Below are 17,905 nucleotides of genomic sequence, written 5' to 3' on the forward strand. Positions count from 1 at the left end.
GAGCCCTGGGCCTCTTACACTGTGGCTTATAACAGCACAGAGATGGTGAGTATTGAGAAGATTGTGATCTGTGGTCTGGTTGAGAGGTATATCTTCTCCTCTTTTCCACAGTGTAGTGCGGTCCAAGAATCCTTCAGGATGTGGAGAGAAAATCTGTCTTCTCCGCAAAGAGTTTGGCCCTTCAAATTGGAAGTCTGTAGCTCTTTGGGCAATCTAGAGAGGTGTAGCGAACAAAAAGAAAAAACACCCCACAACCCACCTCAGTACCACTGTCATGGAGACTGGGCAGGCTCTGTAACGCCTACATCTGGTCATGTCTCTAGGACCGGTCTGGCTATTAACTGACCTTCTCTAAGAATGGTCTGAATCTGTTCTTTTTGTGTTTCCAGTAATGTTTCAGAAACATCCTGGGTTTCCCAAGATTAACAAAATTGTTTTAGCCATGGAAGTTTGGTAATTTATGACTCTAAACAGTAATGCTGTCGATGAATACGACATCTTGCGAAGCCTGATCACATGGAGTTGACTTGGTATTATGTTGCTTGCTTCATGAATTAACCACATCCACTATGATGAAGTTGGGTTGCAGATGTTGAAAACAAAGATGGTAGAGATGTAGGGTTGTTTTTGTTTACACACTGTTGCGGGTTGGTGCAGTGGAGGCTTGCTCTGCCAGATGATTTTGGTAGGATCTAAAATCAGCTCATTAATTGGGAGGACAGTTCTAGATGAGAAGGTAGCGTGCAGAATTTCCACCAACTTGTGATGTGTATCTGCCACCTCCTGTAAGGGAATCTGCAGCTTGTCTGCCACCCTCTTGGTAAGATCCAGAAAGTTCTTAAATCTTCATCTAGTGATGAGGGGTGGGCAGCAGAGTCTCATCTGGGAGAGATGAGGAGAAGTGTGCTGCAGAGGCAGCTTCCTCTTCAGGTGTGTGGGTTTTTTTTAACTGAAAAAGAAAATAATTATCAATCTACTAGATGCCCGGGGAGAGGGGAGAATGCCCCCAGACAGGGAAGGAAAGTGAAGTTCTTGTCCTTTTTCTCTTTTATTTTTAAACCAAAGGAATAAAATAAAATAAAAACAAAACACACTAGCCTGAGTACTTTTAGGGAGAACAAAGGTAACAAAACAAACACTACATATGCTCATGACACACATAAGGAAGGAACAACTGCTCGTTCTGTCAGAGGCCAAAGGTGGTAGAGAAGGAAGTGAGGGGCGTTCGTCCGTGCAGTGCTAAATAGCCTCAAGGCAGACCACGAGGGAGGGAGAGCACATGCACGGACTCAACTGGACACTGCTACCAAAAATCTCCACACACAGACACCTAAAGTGGAGCACCCATAGGGACACTACTCGACGAAGAACTCTGATTTACTTTTCACTATTTGTGGTGCTTGATTACTTTTTGCATTTCACTCAGTTTGTCCAATGGCTAGGCTATTCACTGACCAAAGGCTTATGTTCCTAGACCATTTCAGTTCTAGTGCTCACCTACACAATTCTGCAACGTTTGACTTGCAAACATTGCAGTGAAATGTTCAGAGGTAGCTAAAAGAAACAAATTTCCCAAAATTAAAAAAAAACATGGAAACTTCTATTAATAACAAGTCATGCTCACCTTCTGACAGAAAACCTTCCATTTTGTACCTAAACCACCTGATGTTTCCCAAACGTCCAAAACCTTCACTTACAAGAGTGATTTATCTATTCTCACCACCCCATTGAGGTCACCTGATTTACAGTCTATTTGAAATAAGTCTTTCTTAGCCTTACCGTTTTGATCTCTGAACCATTTCACCTTTTAGAATGGTCCTTCTCTTCTGTTTAACCGGGCAGTCTAAATGGAAAGGCAAAGTTTTGAGCCTGATAAAACTTTAAAGCTTACAAAAACAGTGAACAAGTTTGTTTAGATCAGAGAACTGTTCTAATGCACTCTATATGATTTTATGGAAATATGCTAATGAGTGTGAAGATAATATAACTGGAATATGCTTCATGCAAAAGGTCTCTTGTAAGGTATCATTACAAAGCCTATAATCTACTGAGTGTGGTCATCCAATTTGTATAAATGTATCATTCTTGTATCTGAAACTAGAAATATGAAATATAACTCTGAGGTCCTATTGTAATTATGCAAAGTGGGGGTTATTAATGGTGGCTTGGAATCTTGATGGCTCCCATTAACCAGGACAATTGGTTGTAAATGGCTCTGTTTACTTGTAAGTCTTCCTGTATACATGTGTGCTGGCAAGTGGGCAATGAAATCTTACAGTGACATGTGATCATGTCACCTGAACTGAAATCCATCTTTTACCTGGTGCTTTTCCATTTAGGAGGAGGGGTGTGAACCCAGAGAGGGACAAAGGATTCCCACCTTGTGCAAAAGATATATAAGGGGGTGGAACAGAACAAAGGGAGCTGCAATCATGAGAAATCCCCTAGCTACCACCTGAGCTGGAACAAAGACTGTACCGGGGAAAGGATTGGGCCCAGACTAGAAAGGAGTCTAGTCTGTGAAAGAAGCTTTCTGGAACATCTCTGAGGGTGAGGTTTCATCTGTAATCAGTTTCTCACTGTATTTGGCTTCGACTTGCATGTTTTTGTTTTCTTTTGCTTGGTAATTTACTTTGTTCTGCCTGTTATTACTTGGAACCACTTAAATCCTACTTTTTATATTTAATAAAATCACTTTTTGCTTATTAACTAACTCAGAGCAAGTATTAACACCTGGGGGAGCAAACAGCTGTGCATCTCTCTCTATCAGTGTTATAAAGGGCAGACATTTATGAGTTTACCCTGTATAAGCTTTATACAGAGTAAAATGGATTTATTTGGGGTTTGGACCCCATTGGGAACTGGGTATCTGGGTGCTGGAGACAGGAACACTTCTTAAGCTGTTTTCTGTTAAGCCTGTAGCTTTTGGGGGACATGGTTCAGACCTGGGTCCGTGTTTGCAACAGGCTAGTATGTCTGGCTCAACAAGACAGGGTACTGAAGTCCCAAGCTGCCAGGGAAAACAGGCTCAGAGGTAGTCTCAGCACATCAGTTGGCAGTCCCAAGGGGGTTTCTGTGACCCAACCCATCACAATCTCATTATTCATATAAAATGGATAACTATCCTATTATAAGAATGCATATATAAAATGAATTTATATAAAATGAATAAGAATGTTAAAGAATCTAATTAGAAATATGTACACTTAGAATAATGCTCTGTAGGCAAACAGCGTACATTCAGTATTTCCTATAGAGCATGAAAAGGCATAAACATGAGGCACCTCTGTTATAGAGCAGGTAACTAGCATTCTTATAATCCTTCTTCTCAGGGGGATTGAACAGCTCCTCTCGCTCACTCTGCAACACACTCTGTAGCTTCCTTTCTTCCATGATGAGCTTCAGGCGCTTCACACGTTCCCCAGAGCGGGAGATGAAATCAGGGCGGTGCAATGCAAGAGCCTCCTAAGAAGGTGAAAAAACCCTCAGAGAAAAGTAGTTTCAGGACGTTCCTCCAACCTGGGAGGGGATGATCAAAATATCTAACCCCATGAGTGAACCATGGCATGCATTCCTTTCAAAGAGTCATCCTCACATGGCACAGAATGCTGCATCCATAATGCTGAGCAATTCTCTGGGGATCTTGTTAGCAAATACTTTGGTTTTAAACAACGTGAAAGCTAACTGGCTGAGGAAAAGAGTAGCTGAAATAATTTGCAAAAAGAATGTAAACTTCAGTTTAAACAAGCAGGCCAAAGATCAGGCAGCCACACACACAGGACAAGATACTGTTAACCACAGAATTAGACACCTCCATCAAAATAAAACTAAAGTCCATTATAGCTATCTTTTTAAATAGCATATGTTCATTAGTGTCCACATTATGTTGGCTTCTAAGGAAAGTTTTTAAATGGGGTCTCAGCATTTCACTTCCATTTTAACCCCAAGGTTTAGTGGTAATAAGAAGCTTTCAATATGCAAAGCCAATGAGTACTATGACTTGGCTGCATCTGAGACACCTTCCTTGAACTTCTTCCTGATGTCTGCTTGTGCTGACACAACTGCCTTCACTCTGCTCTACTCCTGTATCTCAAGGCAGCAGGCGATTATGCCCTTGCTGAAGTAGGTGTGAAACTCACTGCCCCTTGACATCAACTTCTGTTCAACCCTCCTCACTTTTGATCATCACCATAAAACTGTATTTTTCACACTTGGCCTTGAGTGTCTATATAATTTGCTGCATGGGTACTTGAAATCCACATTTTAGTTTCCATTTCACAGGTAAGTTCCCTGTTTTTATTGTATTCACTGTTTGAAATGTATCACGCTCTTTAATCTTTATTACTAAGCATCCATGGATACTTCTGCAGGGCAGCAATTAAAAAACCAACTTGCTACTGCTGCTGCTACATTCCTTCTGAAGCCCAACAACATGAGATTTGATCATCCTGATTATTTTAGCTTGTATAGGCATAGGTGTTATAAAATGTATACAATTATCCAATCCTTTTTTCAAAAACAGCAATAGTGTTGTATTATAGGTTGTGTTGTTGACTACCTACAGCAGTGAAAGCAAAGTGGTGAAAATCAGGGCCACAAGTTTTGTTTCTATGAGCACCTAAACATGGCTTAATCTTCTCCATCTTTTCACCTCTCTCCTCCAAAACTTACAGTAAAACAAGAACCTCTACAGTGGAGTGTTCTTACCTGCAACGTCATTTTCACAAATAGTCTTGGGGGCTTGTTCTCAACATCTCTTACTGGGACTACCGGTTGAATCTTGATGCTGCCTTGCTGCTTTTGCCAGTTCCTCTCTCGGAGTGGATCTCTCCATGGCTTTGTGTTGGTCAGTGGCTCAAACCAGGATGGACCTGGACCAGAAAAGGAGCTAGATTTGTTCTCCTTCCTAGAGTCGGACTTTAAATCCTCAGCAGGAACAAACCAGGAAACTCCTATTGAAAATATTTTTTAGAGCCAAAAAGGAAAAATTAGAGAAAAATTTATTTTGAAGAATATACAATTTCTCATTTTCCATCTCCCTTTGAGCGTCGGCACCCTGACAGCAGGATTGTCTGGCTATGTAGACTCCCTCCTCAGGCCCTACGCTACCAGCACTCCCAGCTACCTTCGAGACACCACTGACTTCCTGAGGAAACTACAATCCATCGGTGATCTTCCTGATAACACCATCCTGGCCACTATGGATGTAGAAGCCCTCTACACCAACATTCCACACAAAGATGGACTACAAGCCGTCAAGAACACTATCCCCGATAATGTCACGGCTAACCTGGTGGCTGAACTTTGTGACTTTGTCCTTACCCATAACTACTTCACATTTGGGGACAATGTATACCTTCAGATCAGCGGCACTGCTATGGGTACCCGCATGGCCCCACAGTATGCCAACATTTTTATGGCTGATTTAGAACAACGCTTCCTCAGCTCTCGTCCCCTAAAGCCCCTACTCTACTTGCGCTATATTGATGACATCTTCATCATCTGGACCCATGGAAAAGAAGCCCTTGAGGAATTCCACCATGATTTCAACAATTTCCATCCCACCACCAACCTCAGCCTGGTCCAGTCCACACAAGAGATCCACTTCCTGGACACTACAGTGCTAATAAACAATGGTCACATAAACACCACCCTATACCGGAAACCTACTGACCGCTATTCCTACCTGCATGCCTCCAGCTTTCACCCTGACCACACCACACGATCCATCGTCTACAGCCAAGCTCTGCGATACAACCACATTTGCTCCAACCCCTCAGACAGAGACAAACACCTACAAGATCTCTGTCAAGCTTTCTTACAACTACAATACCCACCTGCAGAAGTAAAGAAACAGATTGATAGAGCCAGAAGAGTTCCCAGAAGTTACCTACTACAGGACAGGCCTAACAAAGAAAATAACAGAACGCCACTAGCCGTCACCTTCAGCCCCCAACTAAAACCCCTCCAACGCATTATTAAGGATCTACAACCTATCCTAAAGGATGACCCAACACTCTTACAAATCTTGGGAGACAGGCCAGTCCTTGCCTACAGACAGCCCCGCAACCTGAAGCAAATACTCACCAACAACCACATACCACACAACAGAACCACTAACCCAGGAACTTATCCTTGCAACAAAGCCCGTTGCCAACTGTGCCCACATATCTATTCAGGGGACACCATCACAGGGCCTAATAACATCAGCCACACTATCAGAGGCTCGTTCACCTGCACATCCACCAATGTGATATATGCCATCATGTGCCAGCAATGCCCCTCTGCCATGTACATTGGTCAAACTGGACAGTCTCTACGTAAAAGAATAAATGGACACAAATCAGATGTCAAGAATTATAACATTCATAAACCAGTCGGAGAACACTTCAATCTCTCTGGTCACGCGATCACAGACATGAAGGTCGCTATCTTAAAACAAAAAAACTTCAAATCCAGACTCCAGCGAGAAACTGCTGAATTGGAATTCATTTGCAAATTGGATACTATTAATTTAGGCTTAAATAGAGACTTGGAGTGGCTAAGTCATTATGCAAGGTAGCCTGTTTCCTCTTGTTTTTTCCTACCCCCCCCCCCCGAGATGTTCTGGTTTAACTTGGATTTTAACTTGAAGAGTGGTCAGTTTGGATGAGCTATTACCAGCAGGAGAGTGAGTTTGTGTGTGTGTGGGGGTGGGGGGGATGTGAGAACCTGGATTTATGCAGGAAATAGCCCAGCTTAATTGTCATGCACATTGTGTAAAGAGTTATCACTTTGGATGGGCTATCACCAGCAGGAGAGTGAATTTGTGTGGGGGGGTGGAGGGTGAGAAAACCTGGATTTGTGCTGGAAATCACTTTAGATAAGCTATTACCAGCAGGACAGTGGGGTGGGAATAGATATTGTTTCATATTCTCTGTGTATATATAAAGCCTGCTGCAGTTTCCACGATATGCATCTGAAGAAGTGAGCTGTAGCTCACGATAGCTTATGCTCTAATAAATTGGTTAGTCTCTAAGGTGCCACAAGTCCTCCTTTTCTTTTTATGTATACATAGTGTCACTAAACACAATTAGAGGCCTGATCCTACAGTCCTTGCTCACGTCAATAGTTCCACTGATTTCAATTAGACTATTCATGTTAACACCAGGGCTGTTTCAAACAACTGCATTTACCAAACACTAGAGAAAGTCCTCGAGTCTCTATCAACGAACAGGGATAAAACACTCTTTGAAATGGCTCAGCTAAGAAATTTCTCTTTACTTATACCCTCAATTACTAATAATTTCACATTTCTAAAGCACCTGTAATCCCAAAAAGTCCTATGGCTCTTAAAGATGTTTCTGAGGGCACATGCTTTTCATCTTCCAACGCCATTATGTTCACGTGCTAGGCCCTCCTGAATTTATAGCCTTCTGGAATTTAAATACAACTAGAAGATACCCTTTAGAAGTTTTCAAGTGAAGCATATACAAGTCTGTGATGAGTAGGATTATCTGTTCCTAACCAAAAGATGATAAAAAATTGCATCAAGGGATGGAAACTAACATATTTTAGAACATTTCAGCAGCCAGGCAGCTGAGTGTTGATGGGAAATTCAAATTAGGAGGCTGGACCCTGTCCTTCCCCAAGATACAACCACAGCTGAAGAGGGAGACAAGAACACTTCCTTCCAACATTATGACCTTCTCTTCACCTGAAAACTCACTTATTCCATGAAGCCCTCAATAAATGAATCAGTAAAGTTATGAAATACTGAATATTATCATTTTAATATATGCAGCTTCACAGAAATGCTAAGATGTTCACATGCCTAAACAAAGTATCCATGTGAGCATATACTTGATTTGTCTTTTCTTGCCACATTCACTCCCTATATTTGTCATCATCATTTGATATATCATGCCTGAAATTTAGATTGTGAGCTCTAACACTTCGGGGCACTAAAAATAATCAACTATAAACACTTGATAAAAGTTAGTGATTCCATTGCCTTTTAAAAAAATATAATTGTGCCATTGTTAGAAACTGTTCTTACAGGGCCAGCTAGAGATCTCATGAATATATACATTGTGTACTGATAATATATGCTGGCTGATGTGAAATGTGAGCACTTCCCCATTCACAAAGGTGCAATACTGGGTCTGACCTTGTGGTAGCTGTGGCCTGTTGCTTCCTGTCTTTTTGTCCATGAGAAAATTGCCGGGCTGTCCCTTCAGTTTCCCCTTGCCTGGTGGGTTTTGAAAGCCTGAAAACCCACCATCCAACTGCCCAAACCCACCATCGGCACAACTTGAGGGTTTCTGTGGCCTCACTTGGCTAGATCTTGGGGTGGGGAAAGTCATACCAACATCTCGAGTGTTTTTCTTAGTTGCACTGTTCACAATCTCCAAATCTCCTGTAGTTCAAAAGAAAGAAAAAGGAACACATTACTCGGGAGCAGCAGTGACTCAATAAGCTAAGATGTTGGAAAGCCCTCCCTGGTCCTTCAAACTAAGTAAGTGGCCTACTGCCATACCCCCGTGTATTCTAACCATGTCAGATCTCATAAACTAAGCTGGGTTGAACCAGACCAGAAGATTGATAGAAGACTTCCGAGGATCTACAAGCTGCAGAATGTGGTGTTAGTGATTCAGAAGGTGGTACTTGTGCAGGTTTTGTCAGAGTTTTTTGCCATTTTACTGTAATCTTAAATATGGGGCTGGAGGACTCTAAGGGTTGGTAAAAACAGACTCACGCCTTTTAAGTTATCACTCCAAATCCAGCTCAAGTTCAGTGACCAACGGTTGTTACTATATGATGATCCATGTGAAGTTAGTTTAGTGCCATCATTCTAGCTCCCAGGGCAAAAGGTGTCTACATCACAACACCATTAACACAACTGGAACTCTCTTGTTGGCAGTTACAGCAAAGGTCAAGCACTGAAGGGGATGAGAGAGTGAATTACCACCTCTCTGCTAGAGGAAGATTCCTGTATCCAGGTTGAGGCACAAAGGTAAGTCAGCATATGCTTGTGCTGCTTACATTTTACTGGATAAACAGAATCCTTTGCTCAGGGTGATCCCTCCAGCACTTTCCACGGATGCTAAATTTTATTTGTAAAGATTTTTAAACAGTTGGGATGAAAGGGAGAACTAAAAATGTGTACAACTGAAGGTGTTAACCAAGGCTTAAGAAACTGTAAGAAATCTTGGAAAAATATCATGAACATTTACCATCCCAGATGCAAAGTTTACTCACAAAATAATGATAATGAAAAATAGGTATTTTGTTTGCCCATCAAAAACAGTCACTCATCCCTTAAAGGAGGATTTTGCAAGCCTGCTTTCAGGGAATGGTGTAATTGAAAATTGCCGTTGGGGGGAGGGGGGAAGAGCCTGAACACAGGAATTATACCAGTCAATGGATACATCATATCTTAAGCAGAGGACAAGAGATGTTCAAAGGGACAATACTGTGAACAGGGATAAAGGGTGCTGTTGGCATGCTGACTACACTGATAAAATAGCAAGTGCTTAGAAAGACATTCAGTGACTTACATACAGACAAAGAACCTCAGGAACTTTAGAACTCTTGCAAAAGAAAAATAACATGGAAGCTAGAGCTAAGTCACTTATTTGATACTTTTCAGAGTAGCAGGCGTGTTAGTCTGTATCCGCAGAAAGAACAGGAGTACTTGTGGCACCTTAGAGACTAACAAATTTATTAGAGCATAAGCTTTCGTGGGCTACAGCTCACTTCATCAGATGCAACGATGAAGTGGGCTGTAGCCCACGAAAGCTTATGCTCTAATAAATTTGTTAGTCTCTAAGGTTCCACAAGTATTCCTGTTCTTTTTATTGGATACTGAGATGGATTAAAGGTCTGGGTTAGCAGAACTCAGATGAGCAATGACATTGGCCAGTAGCATAGTGGGAGCCAGCAAATGGAAGTGTCTGATCTTAACACAATACTTTATTGTGAAAGCATCTAAGCAGTACAGTTTGTGGGCAGTGAATGTCCAGTGTACATACCAGTCTGCAAAGACATGCATTAGACTCTGAAGCAGCCCTCTACAATGGTTTTGAAGAGATGAAAGTCAGAAGTGAATAAGCAGAGGTGAAGTTCGGACCTAAGAAACTCACCTGCTTGGATGCCCTTGTTTAACATCCGTATGTGTCGCTTGTTACCGAGGGCAGAACTTGGTCCACAGGAACCGTTGATTGTAGCAACAGAATCTGATGAAATAACAGAGTCTGACATCTAGAAAAAAACATAACAGGTTCTTGGGAATCTCTATTCGACTCAAGTCAGCATGGGGGCAGGGGTGAGGAGTCAAGCTGCAAAGGAGCAAGAGTCCCAAGTTCAGTTCTTAAAATGATTCAATTAACAATCAAGCACAGGCCTACAAACATCTTTCCACAACTTTCTACACAATTCCGCTAACCTTGGCTTCCTTTTGTTTAGGAAGAACGGACGTACATTGCTGGCATCAAACCTGATGAACTAGGAGCGTCACTCTGCCAATTTTTCAGGTGAGAAAATGGCAATGCTTTAACAGCTCTGCCACCAGTAACTAACACAATCAGCCACGAAATCCTAATGCACATCCATTCACATATATAACTGTTTGCTTTCTTAAAATAAACACTGTTTTAGAAACGACATTTTTTAAAGCTTTAACTTCATGCACTAGCACAGTGGCTCTCAACCTTTCCAGACTACTGTACCTCTTTCAGGAGTTTGATTTGTCTTAAGTTTCATCTGACTTAAAATCTACTTGCTTACAAAATCAGACATTAAAATACAAAAAAAAAGTGTCACAGCACACTATTACTGAAAAATTGCTGACTTTTTCATTTTTATCATACAATTATAAAAAAAATCAAATGGAATATAATTATTGTACTAACATTTCAGGGGGTGAGGAGACAAGTGGCGAGGTGAGTGGCAGGGGAGTAAGGAGGCAAGCAGCAAGCCAGCAGCAGGGTGAGGAGGCGGGTGGGGGGGGTCTGGCTGCGAGGGGGGAGTGAGGAGGTGAGCGGCAGGTGTGGGGGTGAGAGGAGGCGAGCGGCAGGTGTGGGGGTGAGGTGAGTGGCAGGCGGATGGGCAGTGGGTGGAGCCCCCCTTTGGGGAGGCTAGCCCCCAACTGTAACTGTTCCGCCTGCAACCCCCGGAAGCTGGAGTACCGAGACCCCCTACCCCCCCTGCGGCTGAAGTCACACGTGCCCCCGCCGGGAGAAGCCCCAAGCGTCCCCTCCCACTCCATCCGGCCAGAGGAGCCCCGGGCTGGCTGAAGCCCCAAGACCCCACCCCACACCCAACACATACACCTGCCCAGAGGAGCCCCCCCAGCCAGAGGAGCTCTGGGCCCGCCAAAGCTCTGAGCCCCCCACCCCACACCTGCCCGGAGGAGCCCCGGGCCAATCACAGCCATGCCTCCCCTCCCCAGACCCAAGCCACCCACATATGTTTTTCATTATTATTTGGACTTCTATTGTGTCAAACCATTTTTAAATTTACTTCAGAATTGTACAGACAACCACTTTTACCAAAAAAGCAAAAGAATATTAAAAAAAAGACAAGAACATGCACAGCACCTAATTTGTATTTCTATTGTGTTAGGTCCAGTAAAGAATAGAGATAACTGCATCATTTTTATTATTCGCAAAAAGAAAAGGAGGACTTGTGGCACCTTAGAGACTAACCAATTTATTTGAGCATGAGCTTTCGTGAGCTACAGCTCACTTCATCGGCATCCGATCTGTAGCTCACGAAAGCTTATGCTCAAATAAATTGGTTAGTCTCTAAGGTGCCACAAGTCCTCCTTCTTTTTGCGAATACAGACTAACACGGCTGTTACTCTGAAACCTATTTTTATTACTGAGTCTGCAAAAAAAACCCAAGACCTTACATAAATAAATTACAAGGATTTGGATGTGTATATGTGCACATTACTTTATTAACTTTAGGAAAAATAAATAATTTTAGGAAAAAAAGTATCAGTGTGGCCACCAGCAAGAGTTGGTGCCTGCACTCTGAGGCCACCAAAAAATTTGTTGCTAGAACCCCTGCTCTAAAGTGAGTCACACATTCCCACCCTTTGGGCCAAGGGTACCTGAATGCTGCAGAGCCTGTTAGGGGAAGGGACTAGCCTGGAATTCTGATGTGTTCTCTTGCTGCTCAGTAATGATTTCTGGTTCTACAGTACCAGAGAGAAAGCAAAGGACTTTCAAAAAGGCATCAGTGAAGGTTCCCCCACATTTTTGTACCCCCCCAAAATCAGTGTTCTTTACTGAGGTGAAACCCATCCAGAAAATAGTAATTTATAAGAAACAAGGAGCTAAGTACCTGGGAGATTGCACAGGCACTAGTTCAATATAAAAATAGAACTAGCTGCACTCACAGAGCCTAACATTGAATGAGATGGCTTTGTAAGTTTGTATAATGATCTTATTGCCCTTTAAAATGTAGGGTCTTTTGTCTGTGAATATAATGCACCTAGTTACGCAAGCTTTGTATTCGGATTATCTAAATGGGGATATGTTGGTGCTTAAATAACACAGCACTTATTGACAATGCTTCTACAGCCGTCAATTCTGACCATGTGGCGTCAAACAGCTGTTGCAATGAAGTTAGTTGTGCTTCATTTTTAATTAGGAAACAGATTTTTCTCACCTATCACAGTAATCCGTATTCTATTTATAACTCATAATACTAAATATGATGGGAACGACAGGAGCTATATTTTATTGCTCAGGAACTATTGTACCTTCATTGTCACCAAATCGACATAATGCATAATTTCAATCACCACATTTAAAAGGCCTGGTTTTTATTCTCTCACATACAAGAATGCATCACTTTGCATCTTGTAAAATCAATTACTGCTCTGGCAGATTTTACAAGACAGATGTGGCAGATACACACCTGCGTATCAGAGGACAGAATCAAAATGCAGATATACATTCTGAGAAAACAGAATCCTTATTCTATATGCAGAACAACGTGATTTCCCTCCCATCCAAACAAGCATTTCAGCATTCAAGAAGGATTAGATATATTCAGTCATTCAGCAATGAATATATACATGCTTATTTCCATTCAGACCAACTTTAATGCAAACCTTGGTTTTGCAGCTGGCGCCAGATATAGCTTTGAGGGGTGCCTTAGGAACGAGATAAATTATATTAGATAGCAAACACCCTGAGGAAGGGTTCAGAGTTTGTATACTGTTCAGCATAAAATTGGCATTGAAATGATTAATAAATAAAAAAAATTATCCAAAACAGGGTTCTGTGGAAGAAGAGTTGACAATATTACTCAGATAAAACACAGATATAATAAACACTGATTATAAAAAGGGTGCCACTCTCTTATACAACATATTTATTCTATAATAATTTAAATATTGTGCAGTACTTTGTCTTGGAGTAGTGGTTTCTATAAGTAAAAAGGAAAGTTACTTACCTGTACAGTAACTGGAGTTCTTAAAGATCTGTTGTCCATATGTACATTCTACTAATGATGTGCACACATCCCATCCATTTAAGTTCTAAATCTTTGGCCAAAAGTGTCCGTGTGGACACGCTTGTGCTCGATGCACCCTTGCGCCCTTAGTCAAGTGCATAAACGGATAGAGCACACCAACTGCCTCTGTTTCCTCTCCACTGCAGAATCCTGGTTGGTAAAGGACTCTGAGGTACAGGGGATGGAGAGCAGGTTGAGGGATTTCTATATGTACAACAAATGCTCAAAGAACTCCAATTACAGTACAGCTAAGTAATTTTCCTTTCTTCTTCAAGCAAACATACATATGCATACTCCACTAATGATGACTCCCAAGCAGTGGACAACTGTAATGGAAGGAGCTTAGTCTTAAGAGCATAAAAATTCCACAACCCTGCTTTCCCAGTTTCATCTGCTGAAATATGGAGGTAGGCAGGGAATATTTAAGTGTTTGGAGAGCAGATATATTTGGAGCTTGTTGCTCTACAAGGTCTCTGACAGACATAAATAGGAAGCAAAGGAAGGAAGTGAACGAAGGGGTGTGTCATAAATATAAAGGGAAGGGTAAACCCCTTTGAAATCCCTCCTGGCCAGGGGAAAGCTCCTCTCACCTGTAAAGGGTTAAGAAGCTAAAGGTAACCTCGCTGGCACCTGACTAAAATGACCAATGAGGAGACAAGATACTTTCAAAAGCTGGGAGGAGGGAGAGAAACAAAGGGTCTGTGTCAAGGTTCCTCCCCCACTCTGAACTCTAGGGTACAGATGTGGGGACCTGCATGAAAAAACCTCCTAAGCTTATCTTTACCAGTTTAGGTCAAAACTTCCCCAAGGTACAAAATATTCCCCCCGTTGTCCTTGGACTGGCCGCTACCACCACCAAACTAATACTGGTTACTGGGGAAGAGCTGTTTGGACGCGTCTTTCCCCCCAAAATACTTCCCAAAACCTTGCACCCCACTTCCTGGACAAGGTTTTGGGAAGTATTTTGGGGGGAAAGACCCTTCCCTTTATATTTATGACAGGGTGTGATGGGGCTTAATTCCCCACTGCCTGTAAAATAAGGGAAAGAACCTAATTAGTTATGCTCCATACCTGGGAAGTGATTAACTAATTGCCTCCTGGCCAGAGGAGGTGAAGCTAAGCTGTATAAGGAGCTGAGACAGCTCAATAGAGAGGAAGAGACCGAAGAGAGAGAAGCTAGAGAGAGTTCTCTCTTCCTGGGAAGGATCTGGAAGAAGGTCCAGTAGTTTGGGAGTGGCTAGGGCCAGGAAGCAGAGCTATAGAAGTAGGCTTAATTCCTGTGGTGGGGCCCTAGAATGTAGAGAAGTCCTCAGCTTGGGGACGGGGGAGGGGGTAGAAGGCCAGCTTAAATGGTATTTGGACTCCCAGCAGAGAAAAGCCTGTGGGGGGGGGGCAGTAAGCTGACTAGGGGAAAGAACTTAAGTTGAGCCCAGGAGAGGCAAAGGACCTTTTGTTTGTGAAGCCAAACCACACAACAGGACTGAACTATTAAATGACTTGGCTGGAGGTCCAAATGGGAGAGGTCACTGTGTCAGAGAAAGTAGCCACCACATGGGGTACAAGATGCTAAGACCCCTGCAATGCTGTGTCCAGGAAGAAAGGTGTACCTAGAGGCAAGGACGCCCCTTGACAAGGGAAGAGAGAAAACAGAACTTGATTTTGCTGCCCTGGAAAAAGGGAGAAGAACTTGATTTGTTTTGTGGGCTACTTTTCTCACTGGTGAGGGAAGCCTATCCTATAATAACCCTCTCTCTAGGCCAGTATCAACCATTCTCCAAATAAGGAATGATTACTGTGTTTTCCACTCTGTTTATGATACAGCATCAACAAAGCTATTAAAAAAAACCTGTTAGGTTGCCTCTTGATTTAACTGATCACATACCTGAGTATCTCTTCTTTTTTTATGTCGCTCAGCAGAAGTCATGTTAGGATATTTCAAGCCCACTACTTTACTTCTTCCCTTGTCCCACTTTTCAGAGCGACTTTTCTGCTGACTGATGGTGCAATACAGTTTGGACAGTCTTGGTGACAAGCGTACTCTTTCATGCCCAAAAGCCCTGATCAGCCTGGCAGTGTCAATGGTGGAAATGGAACTGCTCACTTCAGTCTGAGAAGTTGTTTCCATCTCTGTTTGGGTCACCATGTCTGATTCAGAGGCAGTAGAATCTGTCACCACAACGTGGTCTTTAGTAGGCATAGTCTCTAAAGAGGTGTCACTCAGAGGATCTAAATATTTTTGTTTCAAGAATCTCTTCATGTGATTGATAGTTCTCTCTCCTGCCCTTTGTTGTCTAGACTCAACTCGTCTTTTTTCATCATAACTGGTATCTGATCTTTCTTCAGCGTTCAGTACATTTCTATAAGAGTCTAGGTTACTTTCATATACCTTCTTGTCCTGATGTCTTATTTTCTTCTGCTCTCTTCCCCTAGTTTTCTCTCCAATATTGCTCTTGCCATTCTCTGTAGGCATTAGTGAATGCCTAACAGGATTCTGGAGGACTCGGGCCAGTCGATCAAGGCGTTCCACTAGGGACAGCTCATTGCTGATCTTAAGATTATGAAGGTGGTGCTTCTTTTGACGCTCTAAAAACTTAGTCCAAAGCTCATCCAAACTGCCAGTGGAATAGGTACTCTGTTTTAGTGGCAGATCCATCTTCTGTCTCCTGCTTAAGTCAGTCCTTTGGCTGCTTGATAGCAGATAATCTCTGACCTTCTTTTGGTCCTCTTGTACAAGCTCTTTCCCTGAAGCTTCTTTCCCCAAAAATGCATTGAATCTCAAGTCCTCAACCTTGCTATAATCCATTTCTGCAGTTAGTGGGGAGAATTCATCCTCCTCACCCTCTTGAGGATAAACAGAGGAAGAGTGTTGATCTTTCTTGGCAGCTCTCCAGTTTTGGAAGAAATCTCTTGAAGAAGGTCCAGTGTGTCCAATATCAGTGCACTCCTCTGAAGGCTCATCATTAGAGAGGAAGTAACTTTCATGTTGCAGGGGCACTGGATGGTGAAGGTAAAACTGGGCTGTCTTGAAAACTGAATGAGTTGTTTTTACAGATTCCAAATGATTCACGGACTCTGAAACAGAAAGAGAACTGCTGTTTTACTTCCCCACACACACAAATGATGGCTACTGGCTTCTTCAGAAACAGTCTCCTATGAATAGGGAACTCCCATTCCACAGGACTCCCAAAGCAGTTTACCAATTGCAGGTACATATGAGTCACTTCACACAATGCTGAAATGCAACCTCTAGGATGGAATCTGAAAGTTATTAACAGTGCACAGCAGTTTTATACAGACATTAAGGCTAAGAAATGAAGGGGAATACCATACCCATTAAAACTGCAGGAGGAATTAAACATGCAGTATGTAATTTCCCAAACTGGCATATGGACAGGATGCTGAGGTTAACATTTACTCTTTCAAAAAGTGCCATAAGATCTTCAATGACAAGCAGCCAGAAACTCAGTTTTACCTCTCTTCCAAAGGATGAAACCCCTAGTATATAGTGCCATGCTACTAACTTAAAAAAATGCCACTTGTAAGTGATGCTACTTCCTGTATCACCCTGTATATGTCTTGGAGGTATCCCACAGAAGTATTGACCAAGTCTTAGCTTGTAAAATCTGATGGGATTACTCAGCCCAAAGTAGAACGGCTGCAAGGAAATCCCACCAAAAGATGATGTATGTAGAATGACCTGTTTTCAAATAACTACACAATGTATTATAAATGAGATTTTAATTAATATGAATGTATTTTGTAGGCATGCACTGCAGTAGGAATATGCATCCCAAGTCAAAAGAGAAAATGCTTGTAAGGAAATGCTCCAGACTTAACTGGATGAATAATCATCTCTAAAAGGATATTTATGAGTATGTAGAGAGCCTACAGGAATTAAATAGGGGATGGATCAGAAAAGAAAGCTACATCTTGGAGGTCAGAAAATGTAGGGTTAAAGTGAAAACTGCCAAAAGTCAACCTGAGTTAGACTTTGCAAAGTAAATTAAAACAAAAAGTAAAAGATTCTTTAGCCATATAAATAAAAAGGAGCAAGGAAAAAAAAGAAATGATGTGTAGTGAGCTTGGAGTGGAAACTAAGGATAATCTAAGAGCGTGGCCCCAAAACTAAATGTTTATTTTGCCTGTTTTCAATAAGAAGATGATGTAGAACATGGGGGCAAAGGCAGGATGGTTAACGGGAATGAGCATATTGAAACAGAAACTACTACATCTGGGGCGGAAACAAAACTCAAAGAGCTTAATATACTTGGGTCTGGGGAGATGCGGGAGTCGAGGAGGGGAAACTGACACATGAAATTGTTAGTCTGATAGCAAGAATTTTTCATAAACTTATCGAAGTGGGGGTGGTACTGTATAATTGGTGATAGCAAACATA

At 42.1% G+C, this 17,905-nt stretch overlaps 1 protein-coding gene across 8 annotated transcripts in view; it reads right to left on the reverse strand.

Moving 5' to 3' along the window:
• ALMS1 (ALMS1 centrosome and basal body associated protein) overlaps positions 1 to 17,905 on the reverse strand; it is a 132,541-nt gene that overhangs the window by 16,230 nt on the left and 98,406 nt on the right. For 3 of the 8 annotated variants that reach the window (XM_073342978.2, XM_073342987.2, XM_073342982.2), the window contains 7 exons: positions 15,392 to 16,581; positions 13,106 to 13,147; positions 10,125 to 10,242; positions 8,150 to 8,398; positions 4,708 to 4,952; positions 3,285 to 3,465; positions 1,780 to 1,843 (listed from right to left, as the gene is read on the reverse strand). In XM_073342978.2, the coding sequence (XP_073199079.2) occupies positions 1,780 to 1,843; positions 3,285 to 3,465; positions 4,708 to 4,952; positions 8,150 to 8,398; positions 10,125 to 10,242; positions 13,106 to 13,147; positions 15,392 to 16,581 (2,089 nt within the window). Of the gene's footprint in view, positions 1 to 1,779; positions 1,844 to 3,284; positions 3,466 to 4,707; positions 4,953 to 8,149; positions 8,399 to 10,124; positions 10,243 to 13,105; positions 13,148 to 13,468; positions 13,677 to 15,391; positions 16,582 to 17,905 lie in introns of those variants that run through there. The other 5 variants (XM_073342984.2, XM_073342983.2, XM_073342985.2 and 2 more) reach the window with 5 other exon arrangements.

This window comes from Lepidochelys kempii, chromosome 4 (assembly GCF_965140285.1).
Source record: "Lepidochelys kempii isolate rLepKem1 chromosome 4, rLepKem1.hap1, whole genome shotgun sequence".
Lineage (NCBI taxonomy): Eukaryota > Metazoa > Chordata > Testudines > Cheloniidae > Lepidochelys > Lepidochelys kempii.